This window comes from Hippocampus bargibanti, linkage group LG18, assembly GCF_051943395.1.
Source record: "Hippocampus bargibanti isolate YZ-2025 linkage group LG18, ASM5194339v1, whole genome shotgun sequence".
In the NCBI taxonomy this organism is placed as follows: domain Eukaryota; kingdom Metazoa; phylum Chordata; class Actinopteri; order Syngnathiformes; family Syngnathidae; genus Hippocampus; species Hippocampus bargibanti.
Window position 1 is genome coordinate 7,981,542 of NC_142751.1, and position 27,606 is coordinate 8,009,147.

Consider the following 27,606-nt stretch of genomic DNA (forward strand, 5'->3'; position numbering starts at 1 on the left):
TGAACAGTAGCCCAAATGGAACTGTATAGTGCCTCTTTGTAATTTTTTGATGATGATACTAGTGCAGCGTGTTCGACCAGAAACAAATTACTTGAGTGATCTACACACTTGGCAATAAAGATGATTCTGATTCTCACAGGAGTTGTATTGCCATGTTTTGCCTTCCTATTGGGTTTGGATGTTTTCTTTCTCGTAGCTCAGCTGAATTTTTCAGGTTCATTTTGAAAAATCCAAAAAATAATAATAATAGATTACTATGATTATGATTCTTATGATTCTTCTTTTTATTATGATTCTTCTTTTTATTATGATTCTTCTTTTTATTATTATTATTATTATTATTATTATTATTATTATTATTATTATTATTATTATTATTATTATTATTATTATTATTCTTTTGACTTCAAGACGGCGCAGTGAGAGTGGCTGCCTTTCCAGCAGCTCATGTATTTTGCTTCTGTACTTTCATTCCTTTCATCACTTTGCTGCTGTGAAATGTAAATTTCTCCACTGTGAGACTAATAAAGGCAATTATTATAATTATTATTATTACTACCGGTAGTAGTAGTAGTAGTAGTAGTAGTAGTAGTAGTAGTAGTAGTATTGCGTGTGTGCGCTCTATAAATCAATGTATTTTTTTTGCAAAATGTGTGTATGGGTTTGTGTATGTGTAGGCTCTCAGTCATACAGGTGTGCGTGTGTGTGTGTGTGTGTGTGTGTGTGTGTGTGTGTGTGTGTGTGTGTGTGTGTGTGTGTGTGTGTGTGTGTGTGTGTGTGTGTGTGTGTGTGTGTGTGTGTGTGTGTGTGTGTGTGGTGTGTGTGTGTCTTTTGGCTTTTTTGTTCTCTTGGTTTTTACTTGGAGTCCGCTCAAGGCTCTATCAAATCAGAAATGTGAAAATGCTTTGCCTTGGAAAATGTTCATATGATCCTATCCACATCATTATTATTTTGCGTTTGGGCAGACTAAAATAAAACTGTCACGGCACTCGCCCTGGCCGGGAGGAAAAAAAAGAGAAAACATCAGGCTTCGGGCAATACTTTGGCCACAATCACACAGCTGTTGCGCCAGGTATATGTTGTTGACAGATTGGGTGGGAGTGTTGCAATATATTCTCTTGAAGAGTTCATAATGTCAGCCTTATTTGACCAGGAGTCGGGCACAGATTTCAACCCCACACTTGTTGATTTGCATGAGAAAAAAGATAATTAGCAGGCAGCATGTTGAATATGCACATAAGCATGAATGTGTTTTCTATTCTAATTGTGCATTGTGCGTGAAACTCTTAAGGATATCATTTGCATTATGGTGCCATGACGGGGCCCAGCATCGGTCCAATTAGTCACTGTGAGTTGGGAGTGATATTTGCTTTCGTGAATTCACCAAGTAAGGTTGTTAGGAATGACAGGAGGACAAAAGCGGTTCCGTTTTAGCTCTGATAAAGTTAATGTAACGTGACTGGAGAAACCATCGTACTTGCAAACAACTCGTGGAAGGCTGGAGCATGTCAAATTGTGTATGAGCATTAAAAGACATCAAGTTTTGGCTCTGTTATGAGTCAATGAGCAAAGAATTGCTAGTTTGGGTTTAACTTCACGACATTTAGACAAGAGTTCCATCGAACACAATATTCTATTGCTTTCAAGTCAGTCAACACTAAGAAAGTGCATTTCATCAAGAAGCCAATGTTTGGCTATAAATAAAATCACCATATTTGTTTGTGCAAGCAGGAGCAATTATTGGAACACAGTAGTTGATACTTTTGAAGGAGACACTGGGCATTTTGTCCCCCACAATTGTGCCATCATAAAATATTGGTGACATGACAAAAACAGTGAGACAATCAGTTTTGAGGGGGTGGTCCTGTATCAAAAAAAAAAAACAACAACAACAACACTGGCCATCTATCTCCCAACCGAGCACAACTTGTTTTTCTTTTGTTCTTTTTCCACATAAAGAAGGATGGCAAGGAAAGTGGCTCGAAAACCTCAATTTTCAATTGTGGAAACAACACTTTGTGACGAAGCTACTTAACTCAATCACTTCCAGATGATATGCAATTGTGTCCACTCCACTGCCAGGGTTTGTCATTTTTACTCAAATGGCAGGACCAACAAAATATTGAGTTTTATGACTACAGAAACATTTAATGCAGCGTGAGGAATCTTAGACTATCTTCCTTGACTGAGCGATTTGCACTTTTTTTCATTTATTGACAGCATGTGATCGAATTTGTCTTGTTGCGGATAAAATGATGGTGACAATTGTTCATCTGTGAGACTGTCGACATATTGCACACTTTTTCTATCTTTAAGGCGACCAAAACATGTCTGATCTATTGCTATTTCGAGTATAAAATATGGAGGGAGTACAATTATGATTTAAAAGAATGCCATCAATTTAACTTACAGTCTAATTTACATAAATGAAAAGCTTTATTTCAAAGCTGAATACCCCACGGGAACTGACACATTAACGAATGGACATATAAAAGGTACTGAAACTTTTTTTCTTTAATTTTGAAACCATTTTATCTCATGATGAGGTTGGAATGCTTGGGTAAATTGCTCTCAGCGCGTTGTCTGGCTCGCTTAGATTTGTCGTAGGAAATAAATTAAAAAAACTATCAAGTGGAATAGAACCCCCTCAACAGCCCCTCCGCCACCCACCGCTGAGAATACTAGGTGTGGGCATGTGGCTTCAAAGTTAATTGAGCTCAGATTAAATGTCATGAATTCCTCCCAAACAGAGCCGAATTGAATCAGGAGGAAAAAAAAAAGAAAAAAATAGCAATTCACAGTTATTAATTTAAACATAAGTTAATTGTGAGTGGGGATATTTCAATTGTTTAGTCATGGCTTATACAGTAAAGTTGACTGCGCAATTTCTTAATTCATTCACCGCCATTCCCAAATTTATTTGGGAATTGAAAATATGACGTTGAGTGCCGTTCCCAATTTTTTGGGGGATTTGGGGTTTTGTCCTAAAATGAATATTTGCTTCAGACATTCTTCCAAAACAAAGTTAAAAAAAACACAACATGTTTTGTTACAGCTGCAAAGTTGTGAAAGCGCTATATAAATAAAGCGGAATGTATTGCATTCCCCTTAGGGTAGCTCCATCAAGTGGATGCATAATGCAACCACAGCCACTATTACAGCAACTATTTGATGCACTTGATCAGGTAATGATCAAGTGCATATGAAAACAGTGTTTACATCAGCCATTCATTGTACTCCGAAAATACTGAACTCTGTCATATAGAGGAAATAAAATAGCAATCCATCAACTTTGTATTGATCAACTTTGTGGAAAAGAAGTGTAACTAAATATCGAGGTTTCAATGTTTTAAACCCATGAACAATTGCATAGAAACAAATATTACATGGATGTGAATCGTAAGGTTATCAAAGCTATTTTTAAGTCAATGATGATTACAATATGTATTCATCTCAGGAAGTAGGTGACCTCTACAAACGAAACGAGCAATAGTGTCACCGCAATTAGAGGACCTCCATCATTATCACTTAATGAATATATTCCAATTCTATGCAGGGTTCATTCCAATTTCATAAATGTCTGATTTGGAACATGAATAAGTAACACATTTGGGAAGATGAATGTCTTGCTAATAATGAGACCAAAAAGATATTCATAGTTCAAACCTTGTAATACAAATATTTATGCCGGTCTAAAATGGAAGTCATATGAATGACCATGGGCAAATTATGGATGTGCATAATAATCGTAATAAACAAGAATAAAAAAACACCACCACCAACAACAACAATACTACTACAAATAATAGTAATTGTTATAATATTAATAATATCAACATTATTATTATTTTTATTTTTATTATTATTATTATTATTATTATTATTATTATTATAATTATTATCATTGGGCAATTGATAAAAAACACATTGTTTGATTATTTGGAATTGTTGATGTACAATTAATGGTAACTGTTGAGACAAATGAGAATCCCTGACTACAAGCAGCACAGGGGCTATTGATTTACTCTCAATTAGTTTGTGACCAAACTCATGATAGGTAATCCCCTATAGATTTGTTGCGGCAAGAGATGGTTGACCACCCATAGTGGTTCCAAATTTAAGGAGCCCAGAGGATTGTGGGGGAATCTGCAGGGAGGCACTTGTGGACATACTTCTAACAGCAGCATTCCGAGTGGGAGCATTCAAACAATGGTGGCTGGATGACAGCATGCAGCCACCATTGTGGGTTCTGACTTATGAATGGCGCCGTTCCCGCATTGGAGACCGGATCTGTGGTGCCAGTTGTCAACCTGGCAAGATGCTTTCACATCGTCATCAGCAGCAGCTGCCACCAGGCTTACATGTGGAAGACATGTTACAAGGCCTCCCTGTGGAGGTGCTGTGTTGGGCGCACACCTTGGAACCACTCACAGGCTCTTCACCTTTGCTTTGATACTGTCATCCACTTCTCAGCTGGTTCGGGAATGCCGAGAGAAGAGAAGTGGCATGTCCCACTTACTGCGAGGAACCTTTTTTTTTTGAATAGCACACACCTGACAGAAAGAGAAGTATGACCAATGGTGTTGTCCTCCTACCCCCCCTTAAAAAATCCATCTATCCATCTCTCTCTCTCTCTCTCTCTCTCTATATATATATATATATATATATATATATATATATATATATATATATATATATATATATATATATATATATATATATATATATATTCATCAAAGAGGAGACTCTGCTCTCTGCTAAGGTTGCGCCTTTTCGGGAGCACAAATATGCCAGCACTGTTTTTGATTTGGAATTTCTGTGCTTTTTGACAGTCGTCACTGGACAGGTCTGGGGCGATTTTGCATTTTTGTGCCTGTAATGGTTGGTGATGTTGGACAGCCAGCGGCTGGATGGATGCATTGCTTGAGGAGACCAAAATGAGGAGTGTCGGCGCAGAGCGCCGATGGGTATGTGGAACTGTCGCAGCTTGGAATTGAAGTGAATTTACGTGAGGCAAGAGATGTGAGACAGTCACTTTTCATCAATGGATACTCCAGCTTCGCCTTTGCTTTCAACATTTAGCTTGTAGCAGATGTGCACATTTCATCATGAAGTCCCTGATCCACTGGTGAAAAGGACTATCTATCCCGATCTCTATCTCTGTGTACAAACTCATCAAACAATGGAATTTTCTTGAAAGAAGCAGAATTGTGGAGAGGCGCACGCTATCTTGGATAACACTTTACAAGCCAACTCTCTCTACAAGCCAAGGTACAATACTCGTGACACTCTAAGTGCTCATTTGAAATGAATATTTCACCACTTTAAACTTGTGTGGTGACGCTGCCGTCAGAGAACACTGTTTCATATATCAGGTTTTTTGCTGTCATCTGAGGGGGTGGGGCACCTGTGTAGCAAGCGCAGTGAGGTAGTGGATGATGTGTGTACTGACCTTTAGACAACACTCCCAGAGCTGCATTTGCTTTTATAGACGACGACGTGGTGGAACTACACGAGTGAAGTCGGCATGTGCAACCTTCAGCACTAAGTTGACATGATGGACCCAAACAACGCAGCCATAACTTGGTATCTATAATGGATGACGTCCATTTAGAGTGCCATGCTCGGAGCAGCTGCTATCAAAATAAGAAGTGGGGAATATTCCTCTGCCTGAGACGCCCCCCCCCCCCAAAAAAAAAAAAAAAAAAAAAAAAAAAAAGTGACAGTCTCATCACGGCGTACCTTAGGTTTTGGAAGCATGAGAAGTTGAGCGTGCTCTGTCAGGGTTATATTTCTACCCACCTCTCCCTGGGCATCTGGTGGTTGGGATTGTGGTGACAGCGGATGCTCAAGCCAAAGAGCTTGCGGGCAGTGCGCTGGATCTTGAGCCGCTGAACCTCTAGGGAGCTCTGGAGCAGCCTGTAGCGAGCCTGTAGGTCCCAGTCGCTGCCCCACAGCAAGTGCACGCTGTTGATGGGCAGGAAGTGGGTGGAGGGCAGCCTCTTCAGGAAGGATTTGAATTCATCTGACAATGCAAGCAAAGAGCGGCAGAGGAAACAAAAAGGTACTTTAATGTGGTAGACGAAGCGAGGAAAGTTATTTTTGACACGCCGATAGATGTTATGAATCTATGAAGAAATAAACTACAACAAAATGGTACACTGATTTAGGAGTGTCAGCCATTTTTGCTGAAAGACATACAGAGATGCTCCCCGATTTACAAAAATTCGAGGTACAAACAACAGTACACACAAACTTTTTTGCAGGTATGTCGAAAAATGTTTGTCGAAAAAATTTCATCAGAGACGCTGTAAATTAGATTATGTATTGCGCACCATTTTCCGGCCCAGCTCGCTTGCGATTGGCTGCGTAATGTGCTTCACTGCTTCACGCACAGACACATTGGAGGTTTCAAGGGCTGGATGTTTACGCGACGGATACCAAGGCTGACAATTCAGCACCCGGCTATGCATAAGTGTTGCCAACAATTTCAGGGCCGGATCCGCCGAGCTCACTTAAGATTGGCTGCGTAGAGTATGTGGGCGGGGAGGAATACGATGCATAAGAAAAAGTAATGGCTCCTGTTACGTAATTCAGTAATTACGTGCCAGCAGCTTCAGTAATGGCTTACTGAAGTCCCAAGGATATACAGTATGTCATCGTACTACAGTAGGTGTGAATTTATTTTACGACTGTTAGAGCGTTTGTGTTTTATACTTCCCAGTTGAGTGTTTGACTTAAACAGACATTCCATACAAAATATAGCACTGCAGCAACTTACAAATTCATCTTACTAATGACCGCTCAGAAGGTATCTTGTTCGTACGGTGGAGAGCGTCTGTAATGCATTTACTTTTGAAATGTATACATTGAAAAAGATTGTTTTTTTTTTGTCTCACGTACAATCTACATAGCTTCAAATGTAATGTTAAATAAAACAGCCAACGATGACCTTCAGTGAACTATGATAATCTCGCAAGCTGAAAGGGTCCAAAGGCCAATTTATAATATGGCGAAGTGCTCCGCACTCGACCTCCCTTCAAGACAGTTCTCTTGAATTATCGTGTTTTTTTTTCCTTTCCCCCCAGAGCCTCAGTGGAGACATTTCTCCGCGTTTTCCACCGGTCCTCCCGAGGTTTGTCAGATCTACTTTGCTCGTTGGCTTCAGACACCAGAGTCCTTCTCCTCCTCCTCCGCTGTTGCTCCTCCAGCCACTGTTCACAGATGTCACACGCCACCCTCAACCTTTTGCTCGAATAGCCGCCGTGAGTATGTCGACTCACGAACATTGAGAGTGATCTGAATCCAGTGCATTAAAAACACCGTTAGCATGCCAATCCCTCAACAAATGGAACGGCACTCACAGGCAAATTCCTGGAAACGTACGAAAATGCCGTGATGGTTCATCAAAACCGAAAACACTAATGTCCAAAAATGATGGCACATTTTACCTGAAGTGATTCATTTGTGTGAGAGAGTGTGGGTGGGGCATGGGGGGTCAAAGGGGTTATTGGGGACTGTGGTAAACACAATGGAAACTGTAATCCAGATGTCTGTGGTCAATTTTCAGCCTCTGTCATAAAATCAATTACTTCTGGCCTGCACGTAGAATTAATATATTGGGCAGTAGTGACGTTAACTGAGTGTGCCATCTAGAGGCTCCACTAGGAATGACAAATTATTATGTGAGTAATTACGTACCTGAATGAGCTCCCCATTTTTTCTAAAATGTGGATTTGTAATTCTTTTTAATTTTCTAATGTGGTGACAATCAACAAAACAATTACTTTTGATCAACTGTTTGAAAAAAGCTAAGCAGTCTTAAAAAAGTGAATTTAAGCAAATATACTGTTTCAGTTTTCAATGTCAATTCAGTTTTGCTGTGCATGATTCAAATGAACAAAAAGACATGAAATTAAAATACAAAACCAACTGTGAAACAAAGAATAGCTTGCTGATATTTATTTACGTTAATTGCTGTAACATGCAAAGAACGTCCGCCACGGTTGGCCCCCTCCCTACATTTTTAACAGACCAAATCTGGCCCCTTTTGCAAAAAGTTTGGACACCCCTACAGTAAACCAACCAATTTTGAAAATCAGTCAAATCGGTCAAAACTACACCAATTGAAACGATGGACTGTGAATAAAAAACTTCTCGTAACTACTTACCAGAATTCTCAAAATCTATGTAGGAGGATAGCCATGACTCGGCCATGCCAAGCATGGTGTTCTCCATGATTTGGATGTCGGTGATGGGACAGTTGCACTGGGGGTATTCCTCTGAACACTGGCAAATGCACTGGTTGTTGCGACACAGGTACTCTCCTTCGCCGTTACACATGATGTAGCTCAGAGCCGACTGGACGAACTTCTCCTGCAAATACTCAGGGAAAATGACCTGAAGACCTGAAAAACATAAACATAAATCTATTAAAGTTTCAGTGTCTACATCACAGGTGTCAAAGTCAAGGTACGGGGGCCAAATCCACGATGCATTCCGAAAATTTCCAAAATTTCATATTTTTGGATGTAAACCACAATGAAAGTAATTATTCTTGACTTCAGATTTGAAAACTAGTTATTCATTAATTTGTTTTGCGCTCTATATGTAATATGTGGAGAGGATGAAATATTCTATTGGCTTCCCCAAATTCATAACGACCCAGGAGAGGAAACCAAAACTACAATGTGGTCTGTGGCAAAAATGACAAAAACCCTGGCACTGGAGTGGACACATCTTTGTACATTGTCCTCTGGTGAATGAGTTATTATTATTATTATTATTATTATTATTATTATTATTATTATTATTATTATTATTTCATCTGTATAAGCTCTCAGTCGTAGAGGAGTGGTCCATCGATGAAAAGGTTTCTTCAGCCGTCATCTGTACTTCTTTGAAGGTGTCGGACGTTTCGCTTCTTATCCAAGAAACTTTGTCAGCAAACTAAAAAGTTTGTTTAGTTTAGTTTTCTGACGAAGTTTCTTGGATAAGAAGCGAAACGTCCGACACCTTCAAAGAAGTAGAGATGACGGCTGAAGAAACCTTTTCATCGATATTATTATTATTATTATTATTATTATTATTATTATTAAAAGTAGTCTGCTTATGTATACAGTGCATATTTGAAGAAATGTCAAGGAGAACTTGAAAATAATTCAGTGATTGCCCTATAAAGGGTTTTGCGTGTGAGGACACAAATGGAAGAGCGTCCTTTCAGTGTTGCTTTGTGTATGGGGTACTCCGTTATTTGTCTAAAGGATATGCTTCAAAGGCTTCCAGTGTTCGACATGAGCTGTCACTTTTGTGTCCGCTCGCTCTCAGCATGACAGCCTTCAGTTGTGATGGATGTCTCCCGTCAAGTGGACTGGCGGCTTATTTAGCACACAATCGTTGCGACCTTGTATGCATTTTGGGGCCTTTGTGTATGTGTGTCTGTGTTACCTAATTATCCTACCAAAGAACCACCATTTGTGTTTTCACAGTGTAATGCAAGTCAATAAGATAAGCAATAAACACCCATGTTTGCAACAGTATTTTACTCTCTTCGTGATTTTGCATTAAATATTTTGAAATACAACTTTTTAACTTGTCCAAATTGTAAAACAGCAACATGGCCTTTCATTCGTCTGTCTGCACCTTGCTCACGCTATGTATATATATATATAAAATAGATGTGGTCATTTATTGTTTGTTCTCCTTCCAATAGAGCTAACCCTTTATATTATCTTTAGAAATATATAGGCAGACTAATATATGACTACAGTGCTATAATAAAGTATGACTGTTATTTATTCCCTTCACTGAAAGTGCTCAGCCACGAGGTGTCATGCGAGTTTGGTATACTAACTGAAGGCAAACAATATGGAAGCAGAAGTGCATTTCGACCCATCTTACTGTCTCTCAGCGTATCATTTCTGGACTCTGGGCCAATTGATATTTCTCAGGAGATCTCATAGAAATGAAAGTTGCGTGGCAGTAAAGCCCTTCTCTTCAATCCAGGGCCTGGGAAATAAATCCGCAGCTCTTCAAGCCAGTGGACTGGAAAAAGAACTAAATAGTTTTTTTTTCTTTACCCTTTTTGTAGGGAACATTGCGAAGGCAATGTATATTTATATAAATATATTGTAAAATCTGTCTCGCTGGAGCAGGCACCTTGCCTCAGCAGAAAATGCACATACAGGAACCGCATCATCGCATCATATTGAATGAAATTTCTTTTCTCCATTTTTCAGCCAAAGGTGAAAACATTAATCAATTTATGCTGAATCAATATAATGTAGCTGAAATGAAATTGGAAAGCTGGGGCATTATTACACACGGTACAAATGAGTAACCCGCTGACCAACTGGTGTCTACGTTATGTGAACACCTCAATTAAAATTACTGTATTTTCCGTTGTAGAAGGTGCACTCCCAACATATGGTGCATTTTCAAACTTATATATGGTGCATTTTCAAACATATATATGTATATGTTTGAAATATATATATATATATGTTTGTTATATATATATATATATATATACACACACTGTATATAACTACTGTATTTTCTAGTGTATAAGGTGCAGCGAAGTATAAGGCGCACCCCCAATGAATAGTGTATTATGAAGCTTTTTCCATATGTACGGCACACCTTCGTAGAATTAAAAAAGTTTCACAAGTATTATAAATATATATAACCTTTCCAAATATAAGGCATACCACATTATAAGGTGCTACAGTAGAGGCTGGGATTAGGCACTACTTCTAAAGGGGGAGTTGGTGGCTGATGACAGTCATTGCAAGACTTTTTGTTGTCCAATATTACTTCACATACAAGGTGCACCTGCGTATGAGGTGCAGGGTCATCTTTGGAAGAAAATCTAGACTTTTGAGTGTGCCTTATACACTGGAAATTGCAGTCCTTATTTTTACCTGCAAATGTTTATGGGGGGTAAAATAAAATGTCACTGCTAAAAATGCAAAGAATTACCGTTTGTAAATACGACACCAGGATATCACAGTGGTTGACAGCTTAGCACATCTGTGGCAGAGGTACAGTTTTCAATTCTAACTCCGGCCTTCCTGTGGGTCTTCTTAGGGTACTCTGGCTTCCTCCCACATCCCAAAAACGTGTGTGGAAGGTGAACGGAACATTCAAAATTGTCCCGTGTTGTGAGTGTAAGTGTGGATGGTTGTGTGCCCTGTGATTGGCTGGCAACTACTTTAGTGTGTCCTTCATCCACTGTACGACACCAGGCATAGGTTCCGGCATGCTCATAACCCACATTTCAACAATATTCAACAATATTTGGCTTGCAATTACACACAAATGAAATATTCTATTGGCTTCCCCAAATTCATAACGACCCAGGAGAGGAAACCAAAACTACAATGTGGTCTGTGGCAAAAATGACAAAAACCCTGGCACTGGAGTGGACACATCTTTGTACATTGTCCTCTGGTGAATGAGTTATTATTATTATTATTATTATTATTATTATTATTATTATTATTATTATTATTATTTCATCTGTATAAGCTCTCAGTCGTAGAGGAGTGGTCCATCGATGAAAAGGTTTCTTCAGCCGTCATCTGTACTTCTTTGAAGGTGTCGGACGTTTCGCTTCTTATCCAAGAAACTTTGTCAGCAAACTAAAAAGTTTGTTTAGTTTAGTTTTCTGACGAAGTTTCTTGGATAAGAAGCGAAACGTCCGACACCTTCAAAGAAGTAGAGATGACGGCTGAAGAAACCTTTTCATCGATATTATTATTATTATTATTATTATTAAAAGTAGTCTGCTTATGTATACAGTGCATATTTGAAGAAATGTCAAGGAGAACTTGAAAATAATTCAGTGATTGCCCTATAAAGGGTTTTGCGTGTGAGGACACAAATGGAAGAGCGTCCTTTCAGTGTTGCTTTGTGTATGGGGTACTCCGTTATTTGTCTAAAGGATATGCTTCAAAGGCTTCCAGTGTTCGACATGAGCTGTCACTTTTGTGTCCGCTCGCTCTCAGCATGACAGCCTTCAGTTGTGATGGATGTCTCCCGTCAAGTGGACTGGCGGCTTATTTAGCACACAATCGTTGCGACCTTGTATGCATTTTGGGGCCTTTGTGTATGTGTGTCTGTGTTACCTAATTATCCTACCAAAGAACCACCATTTGTGTTTTCACAGTGTAATGCAAGTCAATAAGATAAGCAATAAACACCCATGTTTGCAACAGTATTTTACTCTCTTCGTGATTTTGCATTAAATATTTTGAAATACAACTTTTTAACTTGTCCAAATTGTAAAACAGCAACATGGCCTTTCATTCGTCTGTCTGCACCTTGCTCACGCTATGTATATATATATATAAAATAGATGTGGTCATTTATTGTTTGTTCTCCTTCCAATAGAGCTAACCCTTTATATTATCTTTAGAAATATATAGGCAGACTAATATATGACTACAGTGCTATAATAAAGTATGACTGTTATTTATTCCCTTCACTGAAAGTGCTCAGCCACGAGGTGTCATGCGAGTTTGGTATACTAACTGAAGGCAAACAATATGGAAGCAGAAGTGCATTTCGACCCATCTTACTGTCTCTCAGCGTATCATTTCTGGACTCTGGGCCAATTGATATTTCTCAGGAGATCTCATAGAAATGAAAGTTGCGTGGCAGTAAAGCCCTTCTCTTCAATCCAGGGCCTGGGAAATAAATCCGCAGCTCTTCAAGCCAGTGGACTGGAAAAAGAACTAAATAGTTTTTTTTTCTTTACCCTTTTTGTAGGGAACATTGCGAAGGCAATGTATATTTATATAAATATATTGTAAAATCTGTCTCGCTGGAGCAGGCACCTTGCCTCAGCAGAAAATGCACATACAGGAACCGCATCATCGCATCATATTGAATGAAATTTCTTTTCTCCATTTTTCAGCCAAAGGTGAAAACATTAATCAATTTATGCTGAATCAATATAATGTAGCTGAAATGAAATTGGAAAGCTGGGGCATTATTACACACGGTACAAATGAGTAACCCGCTGACCAACTGGTGTCTACGTTATGTGAACACCTCAATTAAAATTACTGTATTTTCCGTTGTAGAAGGTGCACTCCCAACATATGGTGCATTTTCAAACTTATATATGGTGCATTTTCAAACATATATATGTATATGTTTGAAATATATATATATGTTTGTTATATATATATATATATATATATATATATATATATATATATATATATATATATATACACACACTGTATATAACTACTGTATTTTCTAGTGTATAAGGTGCAGCGAAGTATAAGGCGCACCCCCAATGAATAGTGTATTATGAAGCTTTTTCCATATGTACGGCACACCTTCGTAGAATTAAAAAAGTTTCACAAGTATTATAAATATATATAACCTTTCCAAATATAAGGCATACCACATTATAAGGTGCTACAGTAGAGGCTGGGATTAGGCACTACTTCTAAAGGGGGAGTTGGTGGCTGATGACAGTCATTGCAAGACTTTTTGTTGTCCAATATTACTTCACATACAAGGTGCACCTGCGTATGAGGTGCAGGGTCATCTTTGGAAGAAAATCTAGACTTTTGAGTGTGCCTTATACACTGGAAATTGCAGTCCTTATTTTTACCTGCAAATGTTTATGGGGGGTAAAATAAAATGTCACTGCTAAAAATGCAAAGAATTACCGTTTGTAAATACGACACCAGGATATCACAGTGGTTGACAGCTTAGCACATCTGTGGCAGAGGTACAGTTTTCAATTCTAACTCCGGCCTTCCTGTGGGTCTTCTTAGGGTACTCTGGCTTCCTCCCACATCCCAAAAACGTGTGTGGAAGGTGAACGGAACATTCAAAATTGTCCCGTGTTGTGAGTGTAAGTGTGGATGGTTGTGTGCCCTGTGATTGGCTGGCAACTACTTTAGTGTGTCCTTCATCCACTGTACGACACCAGGCATAGGTTCCGGCATGCTCATAACCCACATTTCAACAATATTCAACAATATTTGGCTTGCAATTACACACAACACATTACGTTTGCTGAGCTGACCAATTAACATTCTCAGAATAAGATTCTAAAATAAATGGTTCGGTTTGGTCATGATACAGTAAAAGCCACTTCCCACAACCGCACAATGATTGTTGCCGGTCATCCAGATGAAAGTATGTGAGTGTGTTCTGGAAATGGCAAAGTGGATGGATGGCTCAAGGTATGACCACAAAAGAGTCGGATTGCACGGGCCTTTTTCTTTCTCATCAGGCCTGTCTGTGGCCCCCGGATCCAATATTCATTTAGCTTGATGTATTCCTGGACTTGAAACTTTAATGTGATTTGTGGGACAATCCAGATGGCAAGTTCACGGATCAACGCACCGGAGGAGTCGGGTGCCAGCGGGCGTCGTTGCACAATAACACAGAGTGCCTACAATTCTCCTTCGTCCGTCCATACTTCACAAAGCGCAGAGCCCCACGTCAACATCCGTCACTTCGGCCACCGTCCACTTTTTTCTGCCCGCCGACTTTGTCTCTCCTCTTTGCACCTCTGTCCGACTTCATTACGCTCACTTTTGCTCCCGCCACGCACCTCTTGTACACTCCATCGCTCACTCCTGTTCCTTCACTTCTCGCACTCTCCCTCACCGCACTAAATCACTATGCATCGACTCACATACTGGAAACGTGATATATTGCCCTCACCTCCTGCTAGGAGAATCCCTCAGCAGCCCTTTGGTACTGCGGCATAAAGCTTACTTTGTCACTATTGCAATCACCTTTATTGTCACTACCATCAAAAGCAAAAATAAATAAATACAGAAATAAATAAAAACATTACCTGCGACTAGAATGAGGACAAGAGCTTTGAAAGAATACATTTTTTGTCTTCCTTATCAGAAAGTGAGAACCCCTAACGTCCCATCCATTTTAGCGCAGTTTGGATTGACCTTTGAAACGACCAAATGAAAAATGAGAGTCTTCTTAAATCCTAATACAAATTTGCTTCTAGCCTATTAAGTTAAGTCATCAGCAGAAATCAACATGGGTTGGTTTCACCCATATTTGTGGGTGCGATTGTTTCATTGGAACCCTTTGAATCTTTGTGCAATTTGTAAAATTTCCAATAAGAAATGTTTGACCTTCGAGGCGTCCCTGGAAATATCATTGAAGTCCATGAAAACAATGTCCATGAACTCTGCTATGACTTTTCCTTTTCTATCATGTCTTCTTGTAGCAGGCACTCGTTTTAAATGCTGAATGATGCGGGGTGAGGGCGAGGGGAAATGGAAGGGGATGCGCTGGGCACATCTAGTAACTGCGAAACCGGTTGCCCTCTTATTGCAATGCCACGCTTCGCCTCATAAGTCAGCGTTTCATTACAGATTAATTGACCATTGTGCAGCCTGCAATTTTGCAAAATAATCACAACTTCATTTGCTGACGCAAACGGGTGCATTGACTTGAATGGGAAGGTGAGGATGTGAGAAGGCGGGGCGGGGGGGTGAGTGAAGTGGGGCACATTAAAAAAGATTGGAGGTTATCATGATTGAACCCCAAAACCTCTGCTGTGGATTAATGATTCTTGTATTTCTCGAGGTTGGAGAACGGGCACTCCGGTGTGCCTGTGAAGGTTTTGAACCGGAGGGGGCATATCATTGTAAGATTTGCTGTGTCTGCACACATCCGTGCAGCCAAAGCTGCTATTTATCCATTTGTCATCTCTATTCCGTAAGATTCTCGATAAGCGGCACCGGAGCTCCGGATAGCATTTTTGGAAAAGTTTCACGGTTTCAGCATTTAGCATGCAAATGGTTGAGAAGGTATGCTAAGCGGATTATGTCGGATATGATCATAAATGCTCTGCAAGCACCATGTGTTGTCAAATGGGAACATCATTGAATCCCCCTAACCTCAATTTGAGTGACTCAGGCGTGTACTGGCGGTGAACAGGTCTTTACGACTGTTTTATTTTTCTTCAAAGATTTTGGGGGGTGGGGGTGGTTTATATTTATTTATTTATTTATCCACCTACGTCTGTGTAAGACCTCAGTCGTACAGGAGTGGTCCATCGATGAAAAGGTTTCTTCAACTGTCATTCTGTACTTCTTATAAATACAGTAAAGTCTCGTTATATCAATATCGGTTATATCGATATCAGTTATATCGATAGTACCGCTTATTACGATACTATTTCTATGAACGCAAGGAGAAAATTACTTGCACGCAGGGTCGGATATATCGATAGTCCCGGTTATATCGATGTTTTTTCGGACTCCCGAGAATATCGATATAACGAGACTTTACTGTGTATGTGTATATATATATATATATATATATTTTTTTTTTTCATTCTCCCAACCAAAATATATATATATATATATTACCAGTAAGACTTTAGTTCGCTGAAGAAGCCTCTTGGATAAGAAGCGAAACGTCCGTCACCTTCAAAGAAATACAGATGACGGCTGAAGAAACCTTTTCATCGATTTATCCACCTATTAATTTATCTATCCATTCCTTTCCTTACTTCCTATTTCCTCCTGCATTCCTCCTTTCCTTCCTTTCCCCTTTGCTTCCTCATTTCCTTCCTTCCTCCTTTGCTTCCTACCTTCCTTCCTTCTTTCTTTCTTTTATGTAGTATTTATTTAAATGTATACATTTACCAACAAATTTACTAATGTATTTATGTATTTGTGTATTTATGTATTTATGTATGTATCAATGTATTTATGTACAGTATCTATTTATCTATTTGTTTGTTTGGTTGTTTATTTTCGTTCATTTATGTATTAATTTATTACTTTGAACGTCATTTGTTGGATTTTATTGATGTCTTTTTTCATTCTCCCAACCAAAATAGGCTGATTCAGGCAAGAGAAGAAATATTGGGTACAGGAGTTCTGTAATTGTTGACCTATAGTTTTTTTTTTGAGGAAAGCAATAACATGATCATAACATGTCTCTGTTCACAATGTGGGGGGGCACATCACACTGTCATATGTGGAACAGGAATACAGGAATGATCCCCATCCAACGTGCAGAAAACACACGATTAGCTCTTCCCATCCTTATAAACGCACACGCAGGCACAACGGAGGCGCTCTCCAACATAGTTGGGAGTGAGGTGAAAATTGCTTGTTAAAGCAATCGTGAGATGGAAGATGGCAGGCCTGTCTGAGGTGCGAGATGAACTTTCTGCACAGTCAAGACGCGAGTCACACAGTCGCGCAGTAAACGTGAAATAGTGACGGCACCTCTTGTCCTTATTCTCCGCGCGCCATCTCAACTGGCAATAGAAGTTGGTGTCATTTTTCTCTGAAGGAACACAACATCAGCGTGCCATAAAAAGGCACATTAAGACCACATTACAAGGACAAAGTCATTGCGTTCGGCATTACTGAAAAATAAATGGACTATTTAACAAAATTTAAATTTAAATTATGAAAAAAAGAATGTTAAGGGAAAGCAACAATGGCATAAACTTAGTCATTACTGGAGCAAGTGCCGGTATTAGAATTCTGTACGCAATTCATGTGAGTAAGTATCGTTTTGTAAGCACCGTGTCGACCGGTTAATAAGCCGTGAGGCCCCAGGGCTTGCTGCTGTACTCAGCAAGTTCTCCCCTTGTGCTTGCATCTAAATCACATTTCGTCAACACGCATTGTGGCTATTGCCGATTTCTGGACCGAGCAATATTGTGCAGCATATCCGCTAAGGCTAATTGAAAGTGTTCACTCAACTCACATTACATCAGAGTAAGAGGAACATAGAATTTGGCGATCTACTGTAGTAATAAAAGTCTTGGAATCAGCACTCATTGACACTATTTTGATCAAATTGATCTCGTAATACATTACGAGAACACATTTGTAGTTTTAAGAGGACAAATTAGCTCCCAGTCCGGTATAAACTCATACATTGTATAACGCAAATGATGGTGACTGCAAACGAAACTTTAACTGAAGGGGAAAGAAAGGGGAAAAATCAATGAAAAAAAGAAAATAATAATTCAGTAGCACAGGAAGAAAGAAGTGTCTTAAAGCGCAGTACAGGATTGGATTTTGGCTCCAGCCTTCGCGTGTGGAGTTTGCATGTGGCCTGCATGGGTTTTCTCCCGGTATTTGGATTCATCCCACATTACAAAAACATGCACGGCGACTAGATCTTGGTCTATGTATGCCTTGCGATCGGTGGTCAATTTCTTAGGGTAAATGCTCCCCTACTGCCCAAAGACAGCTATGAGAGGCAAAACAAATGTTCAAATTTGAGAGGAATCAGACGTACACATTCCACCACTACGTTTCTGGTCCACTGGTGAAAAGGAGACTTTCCTCCTCTCTTAGTTTTTCTCTTTTCAGCCCTTTCAATTTTTCTGCTGTAGATTGCAAATTTCCCTATTGTGGGACTGTTAAAGGCTTTCTGATTCTGATTACTGTGTTTTTCGGTGTATAAGGCGCACCCAAAAGCCTGGATTTTCCTCAAAATATGACCCTGCACCTTATAAGCAGGTGCACTTATATGTGAAGCAATATTGACCCACAACGGATCTCGCAATTACTGTCAGCAGCCATCGACTCCACCCCCCCTCCCCATGGAAGAATTACAGTATTGTGTCACTCCCGCCTCTACTGTAGCACCATGTTATGTGAGGTGCCTTATATTTGGAAAACGTTTATATATTTATATATTATGTTTGGAAAACGTGTTTCATTTATTGAAGGTGCGCTTTATAGTCCAGTGCTCCTTATATATGGAAAAAGTTTGAAAATACACCATTCATTGGGGGTGCGCCTTATAGGCCGTAGAATACAGTAGTCAAGAAACCAACCAATTTCATGTCGCTTGCCGGTCAATGAGTCTCGGGCACCTGACTTTCCCACTACAAGTCGTTACTTGGTGTTGTCGCACCGTATCCCCCGCACAGCTGTCGCCGATGCGGCTCCTGGCACGCATCCATGTCAGCCGACACAAACAGGCAGTCCCTCGTCAGAGGTCTAGCAGAAATCACACGTTTTACAAGGACTCCCAAAAGCGGAGGTTGGTGTGGGAAGAGAACCCGTCCGATGACAAGCTTTGACGTTTTTTTTCCGTGGTGCCTCTTAAAGCGACGACTGCTGCTTTCAAAGTGTCAAGATTAGGTTGGCAGATCAAATGCTTATACGTTGACTGCAGACATTTATTGGAGGAACTCAGCATTAGATGATCGCTCTGCCGCACAAATCATTTTATATACTGAGATGTTCTCAAAGTTGCTGCAAAATTACGGACTGTGATGCTGAAATGATAGTTCGTAAAATAAGTCGATTCGCGATTCGGCCGTGCTGACATAAAAAAAAATGTGAGAATTTTCTATCACCTCCGTTATGTCCATTTAAATCTAAACTACTTCTTATGTGACATAACGTGCGTTTTAAAAGGTAATTAATTGGCCTACTTTTTTTTTTTTTTTTTTTTTTTGTTGGCTAATTAAATTAAGTACTTGGCCATGGTAGACTTTTCAGGTCTTGAGAAAAAAAACCCATTGTTTTCACCGGGAGAAATATTTCACAAGTTCTCGAGTTCAATTGGTGTCAAAATGTTTTCCGCCTGCCTGCAACTGGGAGCGCAATAATCATTTGCCGTGGCACATTAATGTGCTCTGTTTGTTCCTCCCGACTTCAGATTGACACTCGAGAAGCGTTTGTAATATTAGCTGGAAAGGAATTTTAATTTCTCGAGAGACCTACAGGTAAAACGATTCTATTGAAGCTGAGATGGAATTGGTGTGGAAGACAGCAGTCGGGGTTTTAATTGTTTACAAATCTTCTGCTTTGCTGGCAAGAGAGAAATCGTATATATTATTTTTAACATCACAAAGTCCACTATGGAAATGATAGCGTAAATTGTAAGGCAGTATTTTGCAGACAAGGACATTGATACACTGTTTAGTCAACGCAGGAAATCATCTCCACTGCAATTACACTTGTGAGTGAAGTGTCTTTTGGTATATGAAACTTCTCACCAATGGCATTTATGGATGTTTGTATTGCATTTCGAGATCAGATAATTTCAGACCCATATAACTTTGGAATTAACTCTTTTTACTGATGAAAGGAGAGAGTCTAAGGTTTCTTAAGCGGAAATGAATTGAGTGAATGTCCGAAAAAATGTTCACATTTTTGCTTAAATGTGCAAAAGATAAATACACCAAAATAATATGAAATGACTTGCATGACATCTGTAACATTTTCTAAACATAATGATAAACACGAGGAATGTCCTATCTGGCTGCAAAGCTCTTTCTGGTCGCTACAGTCATGTGAAAAAGTGCCTTAAAAATAAGAGATGCCGTAAATACAAAGCGCATGCAAAATACGACTCAAACAAATTATGACACGAGGATTGTCCTATCTCACCGTAAAAACGCTTTCTGATCACTGCCGTAATATTTAAAAGTTCCTTCAAAATAAGAGGCGCCTTAAATACAATGTGCATGAAAAATACGATTCACCATCGCCGCAAAAGTTTATCTTGAAAATGCTGTTGCTCTTTTTTTACACTCATTCATATAATAATTATAAACATTTACTGTGTTTTCCGGTGTATCGAGCGCACCTGAGTATAAGGCGCAACCCCAATAAATAATGTATTCTTAAATAATGTCCATAACTAATAATAAGGTGCACCGGACAATAAGGCGCATCTTCAATTATTGAAGAAAGTTATGCAAAAACAATATCTTAATTTATAAAACTTTTCCAAATATAAAGGCACACCACATTATAAGATGCTACAGCAGAGGCTGGGGTTACACACTACTTCATCTACAAGGGGAAATGGAGTCGGGGGCTGCGGACAGTAGTTGCGAGACCTGTTGTGGCTCAAAACCACTTCAGATATAAAGCGCACCTGCGTATAAGGCGCAGGGTCATCTTTTGAAGAAAATCAAGGATTTAGGGTATGCCTCATACGCTAGAAAATATGGTAGTCTCACACAAAAAGCATTTCGAGTCTTCAAGCCATGTGGGAGGAAAACCCAAGCAAACAATGAACAGACTGCGCCAGTTTTGAGCCACATTCGACAACGGGACTTTCGAATGCAAAGCAGATGTTCTAGTTGCTCAACTAGGGGTGATGCCGTAGTGTGAAAAAGTGAACGCAATCAAAGGTAAAAAGCCATTAGCCGACAAGAAGCCAATCATTGTCAATGAGGCCGTCATAAATTACAAGCAAAAGAAAATCCGAGTAGTTTGTCTTCCTCGACACACGCTTTCTCTCACCAGTCTCTCCTGTGCATTTTCTCAAGAGTTGATCACCTAAGATTTATGAATATGTTCCAATAGCCTGAGCCAACAGTTTTGCAAGTGGTGAAGTGAAAATAAATTAAAGCGGCCCCGTAGCCTAGTCGTGAGCGGTGTGATGAATTAGATACTCATTGCCCCGTCGCTACATCGCGTCCCTCTCTCTTTTTTTTTGGGTGATGGGGGGGGGGGGGGGGAGACAGAATGCCGCAAAAAATAAAACAAACACAAAATGTAATTTCTCTTCTTTTACATGTTGAGCAAATTGATGTGTAAGCCCTCGCCAGCTTTTGCAGGAAATCATTAGCAAATTGTTCTCTCATGTTTCTATTTTTCATTTCATGCCACCTATCGCACAGGATTGTATTATTTCTTCCACAACTTATCACATAGTGTAAATCTTGAGAGGTACCAAAGCATCCCACGGAGCGCTCCATGAAACCCAACTGGCTCATCGATTTCCTTTATTAAAACATGCGACCCTTTGCCCGGAGAACTGATAAAAACGGGATCATTTTCATGATGGATGGCTGCACGCGCTTTCTGCTCAAACATGGCAAAAATCCCTCCCTCCTGGAACTGATGAAATCTTCTCTGACTGACCCGCGGGTCGGCCTTCAATTGGAAGTGGTCAATCAAGGGTACGTTTCCATTCGGGCCGGCACGGCCATAAATCTTCTCCTCCTGGCTCACTCTTGCCAACTGCCGGCTGTCATTTTGTGTGTAAGCGCAAACTCTCTCTTGTGTCCGCAATGCGATGGAACCGGAAGGTCATTTTCTTTAATTTTGTTTAGATTTCAGGAAGGTTCTGGGGGAAAAAGTGTTTGTACCACTATAAATTGAACCTTGATAAGGAGTTAGATTGATGATTTCTTCTTGCCAAGTTTCAATTTAATGTGGGTTTGGTTGCCTCACAACAACAACCAAAAAGACCATTTTGGTAAACAGGACTGTTTTTTTTCTTTACTTGTTCCAGCTCTATTAAGATGAAATTACTTTTTGCCCTGAAAATATTTCTCATTGCATTATTTTTGGAACTTTTGAGCTAAAAAAAAAAGCAACTTTTGAATCGTTTTACTGTTTTCCCAAAATATACCATTATTCCAGCAATTGTGTCCACTTAATCACAACTTATTGCAAAAATTGTGCCTTTTTAAAATAAAACACTGATTACTCCTGACCGGTTTCATATTTTTAACCATTTGTTAAAATTCTAAGTAAACTAACACCGGAAAAAGAATGTTGTGTTTTCCGGTGTATAGCACAGCGAAATACCTTGATTTACTTCAAAGGATGACCCTGTGCCTTACATGCAGATGCGCCTTACATGTGAATTAATATTGAGCCGCAACTACTCACACCTACTGTCAGCAGCAACTGACTCCATTTCCCCCTGTAGAACAAGTAGTGCATATCCACAGCCTCTACTGTAGAGCCTTATGTGGCATGCCTAATATTTGGAAAATGTTTATATATGTATATATGAAATTTGGAAAAACTGTTTTCATTCATTGAAGGTGCACATTATTTAATTTAATCAGCTCTTTTATTATTTATCATTTTATTTATGGTTTTATTGTTCTGGTGTTTATTGTTCTTTTAATTGTTAAGTGTCCTTTGGTGCTTTGAAAGGCGCTTGTAAATCAAATGTATTATTATTATTATTATTATTATTATTATTATTCAGTGCACCTTATATAAGGAAAATGTTCATTGGGGGTGTGCCTTATACTCAGGTGCGCCTTACACATGGGAAAATACGGTAAATAAATAATGACCAGTGCGGAAAAAATAAAATAAAGCACTAATTTGATATGTAAGGAACCACCGCACCCAAGGAAAACCAACTTGAGAAAGAAAGTGTGACTATGAGGTGTCAGACATTTTCCATACACTCCCATAAACTTTTCGAAAGATCTTTTCCTATGGGATTATCCATCCATCTAACACCACTCTATTCCAGTAAAAATGTACAAATTTATTCTCTGATTTTACAAATAGAAATTTTTTTTTTTAAGTTACCCAATGGACAATAATTCTTGACGGAGGTCCTTTTCCGCTTCACCAATTTCATCAAACGAATCAGGGTATCTGCGGGCTAATGGAAGTCAATACAAAATATTTAAGGGCATATCTATCACAAAATATCACTATTGGGAATAAAAAAGTAAGCACTTAGCATGAGAAGGATTCAAATTTGACTAAAATATCAAAAAGTACCATATTTTCAGAGATATAAGGTGCACCCAAAAGGCTTAATTTTCGTCAAAAGCCGTGTGAAATTTACTGTGGACGTGCGCCTTATACGCAGGTGTGCCTTATGTGTGAAGTAATATTGGGGCGCAACAGGTCTCGCAACTATTATCAGCCGCTTCGTTGTATTAAGTTCATCCTGTCTACTTGATATTTAATTTAAAACAGATTCTTTACTTACAGACAGTGTATTGTAGGTGTTCAAATACCTGACATGTTTCGGCGTATACTTCCGCCTTCGTCAGAGAAGGTAGGTCACGCCCTCATAGCAACACCAGCTGAAAATGGCGCGTCACAACAACATCCGTGACGGACGAATTTGAACACCTACAATACACTGTCTGTAAGTAAAGAATCTGTTTTAAATTAAAACATTATTATCAGCAGTCTCAGACACCCTGTAGAAGAGGTAGTGCATAACCCCAGCCTCTTTATTGACGTGCACCTTCTACTCCAGTGCGCCTTCCACACCGGAAAATACGGTATGAATGGAAATAAATCAATTGGGTGGTATTTATAGTGCGTTTCCTGTGGCGGAGTGAGCAGAGCCGTGGAGAATGCTTCATTTTTGTGACCTATAGCCATACAGTACTAAGTTCCCAAAATAGATTCCACATAACATGCTCTAATGACCGCCTGCGTTGTCATTACTGAATGTCGAACAAGCCCAAATATGAAAGAAAAGTTTTTAGCGGCCATATTAAGTTGACACCAATGAAAGTCTCGGGTTTGATTGATCAAAGCCGTGTAAAATTTTCTGTGGAAAAAAAGTGACTTGCAATGCCATCCTTAATTTTGGATGATTTCAAAAAGAAAACACAAGCTGTTGGTTTAATATGCCAGCTATTTTAAATCTGCAGAGGGAAGTACGAGGACAACGAGGACAGTGTTTTGGCTTTGATAGGCGTCTCTGTTAACGTTGAAGTCCAATAGCATATTCTCATCTATATCTAAGTGCAAGCAGGAGGCACATCCAGGGAGTGTCATATCCGCATTGTGTTATCAGTGGCTCGCAACTTAGCCTGCTGACAAAAGACCACGGGGACCACCAGGGTGAAAGAAAAACAAAATTTCCTTTTGAATATTGCAAAGCTTCGTATATGATGTTCGTCTGAAATGTCTCCGGGGTGGACTAAAAAGTCATTTTCTTCCGCCTGTTTCATTTGCATCTTCACCTTGACCTTGTATGCAGTGAGACTGTTCGGTGATGGCATTGGAATGGTCCGTAATATGTGACTTCCACTCAAGCCATTTTGCTCTAATAAATCAATCTCGTGTCTGACAGCGGATATTCAGTCCTTAAATAAAACAAACAGAACATATTTAAATCCAATTGCAATTCTTTATCCAGATTTCAAGATTTGATGATGACTGCCTATCTTTTCACAGCTCACACAATGCTTTCACACCGTTTTATGCAGAAATGTTATGTATAACGATATGATGAATGCCTGTTCTGAACAATGCCTACATCAGAAGAAATAGCCGTCCGTCTGTGTATTTCATATCCAAATCCTCGAAGCGTAATATCATGGTCCAGAAAATGAAAATGTCACATTTGAGGCTCCGTTTATAAGGGCACATGATAATGTCAACCTCACTGTTTACATTTCAGTTTCAGTGTGAGAGTGACTGTTGTATGTCTTTGTGTGCCCTGCGATTGGCTGGCAAATTCAGGGTGTCCCCCGCCTCGTGCCCGAAGACAGCTGAGATAGGCTCCAGCAACCCCCGCGAACCTAATGACGAATAAGCGGTACGGAAAATGAGATGAGATAATAATAATAAATAATAATAATAATAATAATACATTACATTTTAAGTGCCTTTCACAGGTCACAAGGACACTTTAAAGTCACAGACAAGCCTAGGTACTATAATAAATAAAATACAATCACAAATAGAATACGAATATGAACTCCACAGAGTAGCTTATTCACCATTTGATTTCAACACTTAACATGTTCTGTTTAAAATGTCATGTCAGCATTCTGTATATATACAAACTGTATCACAGAAAACAAATAATGAAAAAACATTATCGTGTTATAATAATCATCATCATCATCATAGTCATCATCGTCATTATCGTCATCATCGTTATCATCATCGTCAGCACCCTCATCATATAATAATAATGATAATAATAATAATAAATTATTACTATTAGTAGTAGTAGTAGTAGTAGTAGTAGTAGTAGTAGTAGTAGTAGTATTGCTGTTGTTGGTGTTGTTGTAGTTATTAGTTTAAAAAATAAATAAATTGAATTCAAGAATCACAAGAATGTTACAATGGTAAGGGCCACTAATTTTAGGGGAATGAGGACTGAGTCCCTGCATTAACAACCTGCAGATTCATGAATCATTTGTTCTAGCTAAATAGCTAGCTCAACAGCTATCTAGCGAGATACATGGATAGATCGATAGATGGATGAGAAAAGGAACATGACTGGCAGGATCATGACTGGCACTTCGCCCAAGGTTATTTTTATCCTCCCAAGTAACAGGAAAGGAGGAATGTTTATGTTTGTGGACACCAGCCAGCTCAAGTACAGTACCTTTATAATTATTTTATAGTTTGTTAGAAAACCTTGCCAACTCTCCGTTCATGTGCTCCAAGCAAACCTTTTCCTCTTCTCACGAGAACAAAGCTTCAGGGCAAGTCTTGGTATTTCGCATTGTTTTTCTATCCATTTTCCAAACCGCTTACCCTCTTCTTAGCTTTCCTCCAGAGGGTTTGAAGGTTACTTGGAGCTTATCCAATCTGACTTTGGGTGAAAGGTGATTTATGCTCGCCTACAACCCAAACAAGGACAAGTATATATTTCACCTGCAAAAGCAGACATCATGAAATTTCTGGTTTCAGTTTCAACATTTATAACATGTTAATTAATCAATAGACAAATTTTAGTTGCTTGGCATTGCAGCGTGAGGAAATGAAGCTTGAAACGACGAAACGATTGGGAGTATTTTAGCAGACGTGGCTTTAGATGCCCAAATTGGGCATTTGAACTCAAGTGCATTGAAAAATCAACTTCTTTCTTATCCCTCCATATTATGCATGAATAAAATTGGGATGCACTGAAAGATATTGAAGCATGGTCATGCTGCTCAGAGGAATACTGGATACTTTTCTTTCCCTTGTGGTATCAAAAAAGGAAGATGGTGCCTTTGAGAGCTTTTCTCGGGGAAAAGCATTAACTATAAAGTCCAGCAACTCATTTTTCCTCAAAGGAAGTTAAAAAAAAGCAGCAAAACTGCTTCAGGGAGTTCAAAAGTTAGTCCAGATGGCCAGGGCTTCTACTTGTATTTTTGAATTCTCGCCAAAGAAATAAAGCATCAATCACTTTCAATTCGATTAATCAACTTCTTTTCCAAATTGCACTTAGAGCGCTGTCCAAGGAAAGGCTTGTAACCTTTCATTCAATGTGTTCATTATGCACATGCACACTTTGGGTATTTCTGTCAAAGCCCTTCTGACGTACTTGGTGGCAAATGTGGAAATCTATTTCTGGCGCTTTCTTTCACGGTGTGGCCTCCTACACATTGAACATGGATCAGTCTGAAACAGAGTTCGGCAGGTGACTCGCATAATGCAATATCTTTCATCTTACTACTTACTGATATGGAAGAAGTGTTTTGTTCCAATTTTAACATCAGTGCAGAGTGATTTGTTAATTGATTTCAATATGAATTTGACATTTACAAACAAAAATGCAAAATTACTGCTGCAAAGAAAATCACTTATTTAGCCTCTATACAGGATGGATGGATGGATGGATGGATGGATGGATGGATGGATGGATGGATGGATGGATGGATGGATGGATGGATGGGTAAATGGGTGGAGTTGTGGTTCGGATAGGTAGGTAGGGAGCTAGATATGTTTGTGTCAGGGCAGTCTCACTCTGTGCCTGGGCCGTCACACTCTGTGTGTCATCGACAAACTGACCGACCGACAAACAGATAGATATAATTATTACCCCCTACTTGTATTACGTGTTGGCATTGAGGTTGGTACGGGTACATTTTATTTCATGAGACACTATAACTTTTGTTTCAATGTTCACTGCTCTGCC

General features: G+C 39.3%; 1 protein-coding gene across 3 annotated transcripts in view; it reads right to left on the reverse strand.

Moving 5' to 3' along the window:
- Positions 1–27,606, reverse strand: part of brinp1 (BMP/retinoic acid inducible neural specific 1) — a 123,320-nt gene that overhangs the window by 6,811 nt on the left and 88,903 nt on the right. For all 3 annotated transcript variants that reach the window (XM_089020783.1, XM_089020782.1, XM_089020784.1), the window contains 2 exons: positions 8,172–8,408; positions 5,803–6,025 (listed from right to left, as the gene is read on the reverse strand). In XM_089020783.1, coding sequence (XP_088876909.1) covers positions 5,803–6,025; positions 8,172–8,408 — 460 coding nt within the window. The remainder of the gene's footprint in view (positions 1–5,802; positions 6,026–8,171; positions 8,409–27,606) is intronic.